Source organism: Microtus ochrogaster, chromosome 7, assembly GCF_000317375.1.
Source record: "Microtus ochrogaster isolate Prairie Vole_2 chromosome 7, MicOch1.0, whole genome shotgun sequence".
Lineage (NCBI taxonomy): Eukaryota > Metazoa > Chordata > Mammalia > Rodentia > Cricetidae > Microtus > Microtus ochrogaster.
Genome location: NC_022014.1, coordinates 80,851,247 through 80,855,189, shown reverse-complemented (window position 1 = coordinate 80,855,189; position 3,943 = coordinate 80,851,247). Strand labels below are relative to the sequence as shown.

General features: G+C 50.4%; 1 protein-coding gene across 4 annotated transcripts in view; it reads right to left on the bottom strand.

Moving 5' to 3' along the window:
• Positions 1 to 6: 6 nt before the first annotated feature.
• The window catches only part of Tnrc6c (trinucleotide repeat containing 6C), a 118,467-nt gene continuing 114,530 nt past the window's right edge, over positions 7 to 3,943 (bottom strand). For all 4 annotated transcript variants that reach the window (XM_026780806.1, XM_026780804.1, XM_026780805.1 and 1 more), the window contains 4 exons: positions 3,289 to 3,483; positions 2,552 to 2,622; positions 1,809 to 1,948; positions 7 to 1,176 (listed from right to left, as the gene is read on the bottom strand). In XM_026780806.1, coding sequence (XP_026636607.1) covers positions 816 to 1,176; positions 1,809 to 1,948; positions 2,552 to 2,622; positions 3,289 to 3,483 — 767 coding nt within the window. In that variant the 3' untranslated portion in view covers positions 7 to 815. The remainder of the gene's footprint in view (positions 1,177 to 1,808; positions 1,949 to 2,551; positions 2,623 to 3,288; positions 3,484 to 3,943) is intronic.

Genomic DNA, 3,943 nt, shown 5'->3' with positions numbered 1-3,943 from the left:
AAAAAAAAAAAAAAAAAAAAAGCATATACTGAATAAAAGGGAAACCCACAGTTAAATCCCTCACTCACTCTCAAACACGCATACAATAAACGCTAACCGTGCAAGCACGCACACGCACTGTTCCACAAGCACACACGCACATGTAGGCTATGACGTGGACATTTCCTAGAGCCTGTTTCTGTGCACAGATGTCAACGTGGAAGTGTTCACATTTAGGTATTGGCCTGCTGGGTTCAAGTATTTGCATGTCTGATATGTCTTTTTTTTTTAACTTTTTAAAAATAATTTTTTGGGATAAAAAAAATGACATGAAAAAGTAATGAAACAAGGGTAAATGTGCATAGGCGGATCCAGGGGGACAGAGCATTAGCCACGCCTCAGCTCTGTGCCTGCACAACGCAGCTGCCCGCCCGCCCGCCGCCTCTGGTAATGTGCATAATCGTCACAGGCTCACTTTAAATAGGCTTCAAGTCTCCCCACCCCGCCATAAAATAACCCTTTCCAGCCCACAGTCTGAAAAGTGCCCTTCATGATAAAACTATTCTAAGCAGCTTTTATACTTAAAACGCAAAATGACAACACACCATACAAACATAAGACGACATAAAATAAAAAGCTATGAGGAACATCCTGTCGTTAGCACGTGACACTGACCAAACGCAGCCCGCACTGTCTTCAACAGTTCGCAAGGGCTGAGGCCAAGGTTCATCTTCAGAACTGGACAGAGGTACTCGAAGGGGCAGCTCATCCATCAGCTGGAGCCTCAGAGCCGTGCCTGGCATGGTCAGCTCTCTCCTCCCCGATGAAGGTGACCCCTAGATGGACTCGCCGCTGAGCAGGTCCCCAGGCAGCAAAGTGTTGAGAGGCGTGGGGCTGCCAATCACCCTGGCATCATCAGCACTGGGAGGGCCCCAGAGACTGCTGGAGTACTGGGGCACCCCACCCCACAGCAGTTCACTGCTGCCTTTGCCGCTCAGGCACGGGGTGTTCCAGTGGGCAGTGTCGCTGCGCACTAGGCCATGGGTGCTGCCCGAGGAGCCCAGCCTGGGCTGGCTGCCCCCGCTGCTAGATTGCCAGCTGGAGGTGGGTGGGAGGGCTTGGCCTTGGGCCAGGAACCGGTTCACTTCTTCTTCACCAGCGAACTCAGCCAAGATGGTGGTGTTTCCCAGTACACACCTAGAAGGCAAGAGGCTGGGTAAGTGTGTCATTCTGAGTCCTGAGTCTGTGCTACCAGGAAAGACAGACAAAAATATCATCATGCCACAGGCTATCTCGACGACCTAGCCTTGTGACCGTGTTGTCACTGTTAACTCTAAGCTAGATAATGAATTTGGCAGCCACGGAGGATTGATGTGTGGAGTACATGTTTAAGTGTGCTGTATGGTGGGGGTGGGGGTTCAGCTGGCATCAGTGTCCCCCACCTCTGGTGATACTCCAGAGCACGTCTTTTTGTATTCTGCATGGAAAGCACCCTCAAGTGGGCAGTGGGCTGCTGTAGTCCTGGAGCCTGGGTAACTAGAGGCTCCTTTTGGACTTTTCCAAGGGAACACAAAACAAACCCAGTGACTCTGTGGAGACATAGGAAGAAGATGGCTGTCTATAAGCTGAAGAGCTAAGCCAGAGGAGTCAAGTCTGTCCATATTTTTTGATCTTGGATTTCCAAGATCAGGGCTAGGAAAGGACAGAGTTCTGCCCAGGGCACCACCTGTGCAGCAGTGTGGGGTGGCACCACAACACTCGCTCCCCCATCTAACAACACTGGACACTGGTGCTACTCAGCAGTGAGGGGACTGAGGAAAAAAACATACATGTGCAGAGACTTTTGGGCCTTGGCGGCTTCTTCCTTGGAGCTGTAACGGACCACAGCATTGCCTTGGGTCAGATTCAGGTGGAATGTGATGAGAGGCCCATGCTGCAAACACAGCGTCCGCAGTGTAGAACCGTCAATCTGAGGAGGAAGCAAAGGGCAGAACATGCGTTCCTTCACGCTCTTGCTGTGTTCTGCAATAGCAGTATGGAAACTGGGTGAACTGCATACCAGAACAGACTTCCATTGACAGGCTAGTGACAGCAACTACCACTGGAAGGTGCCTTTGCGGCCAGGCATCTGCAATGTGAGCTACTCCAGTCAGAGGCAAGGGCCAAAGTTCCATTTTGAGTTCTGTAGTTTGCAAAAGGTATAGCAGCAGCCTGGTAGTCTTGAGGTGACAGGCTAGTTCTATGACAGAGAATGGTGCCTACAAGCTGACATATGCCTGAGGTGGCCAAATCCCCTTGAATGGATGAGTAAGATGAAGGTTCTCTTTATAAAAGTATGTTTTTCAGCTTTTGAAGGGCAACTAAGTCACCAGGAGCATGGCTGAGAGAAGTGCCTGGCTGTGTCTGCCCGCACTTACCTGTCATTCATACTTGCCTCAGCGACTCTAGGCTCTGAAGGAAGATGCCTGCCTTACCACAGGTAACTGCTCCAGGGGTAGAGCAGGTACCTTCTGGCCATAAGCAACTACTCATGGGTATGACAAGACAGCCCCCGACCTGGCAGCACTTTTACCTGGGGTGTGAGGTTGCGCAGAACGAGCCAGCTGCTTGTTCTTCCTGAGGTGTCAGTACTCCAAGCAGAACCTGTGTAACAAGTCCATGGATCAAGAATTCAACCCACAGGCCATGTTTCTAGTCTGACCTAAAACATACCCAATCTCATACATAACCACAGTAGATTTCACCCATGGCCCATGAAAACCCTGCTGCCAGCCTAGGAGGCTTGTCTTTTTCTGTCTGTGCCATAGGGGTAGGTGTGACAGGGTACCTGAGAGTCACTTGGACTCTACCTGGTGCTGTTCCAGCCCCAGGCAGCACACTCAAGCTCTGCTTGTTATAGAAATGCACAGCAGGGCAGGACACTGCTCTTCATCTCCACAGCTGACTGCTGCCAATGGTGCCCAGTGACTGCACATGTGATGCAAACGTGGTGGAGGGACTCTACAGAGCTGCACAGCACTTCTGAGGGACCTTCATTCTGGTATAAAGCCTTTCTATTTCTAAGGAATCTTGTGAAGAAATTAAGACCCCTGTGCTGACTGAGGTGGGTGCAAAGCCTAGAATGAATTGTCTGAGGACACAGTCCATGTGGTATATGCCCTATAGGTTTATGATGCTCCAGCTCTCTTTTAACCTCTCAGGCTCCAGGGGTCTGATAATAGGCCTGGGATAAAACAGGTGCATTCCTAAAGCATGTATGGAGCAGCTTCTCTTACCCTGTACCCTGTCAACAGGAGGTGCAGTGCTTACCCGAGGAGTAGGAGCTGGTCCAGCCTAGGGGGCTGGTGCCCCACGTAGAGGAAGGCTTGGGATTGGCTAAACCTGGAGGTGGCCTGGTGGGTGCAGTAGTGTTTCTGGGTACCTTCCACAACTCATGAGACAGAGAGGCTTGTGTGTGAGAGGCTGGGCCCGAGGACCACGTTGATTTAATGTCTGACAGTTTACCTGGAAGGAGAAAAAGAGAGACTGTGCACTGCGCACACCCAGACAAGTGAGTGTGGCTGTGGAGTGATGGAGTCCTGCAGAAGGGAGGGCAGCAGTGACAGAGCACCATGTGTCTTCTGTCTCATGCTTCCCTGCCTCTGGGTGGCCCAAGCCAGCCTCATGGGCTAATGGGACAGCTATCATTTCTGCTATGAAATACTGTGTGTGCCCTATGCAGACTTGGCTGACACTTTATCAGTTTGCTAACCTTTGCTATGAAGAAAATAGAGTACTAAAGATTAATCTTTTTTTTTTAATATTTATTTATTTATTATGTGTGCAGCATTCCTTCCATGTGTGCCCGCAAGCCAGAAGGGGGAGCCAGGTCTCATTATAGATGGCTGTGAGCCACCATGTGGTTGCTGGGAATTGAACTCAGGACCTCTGGAAGAGCAGTCAGTGCTCTTAACCACTGAGCCAT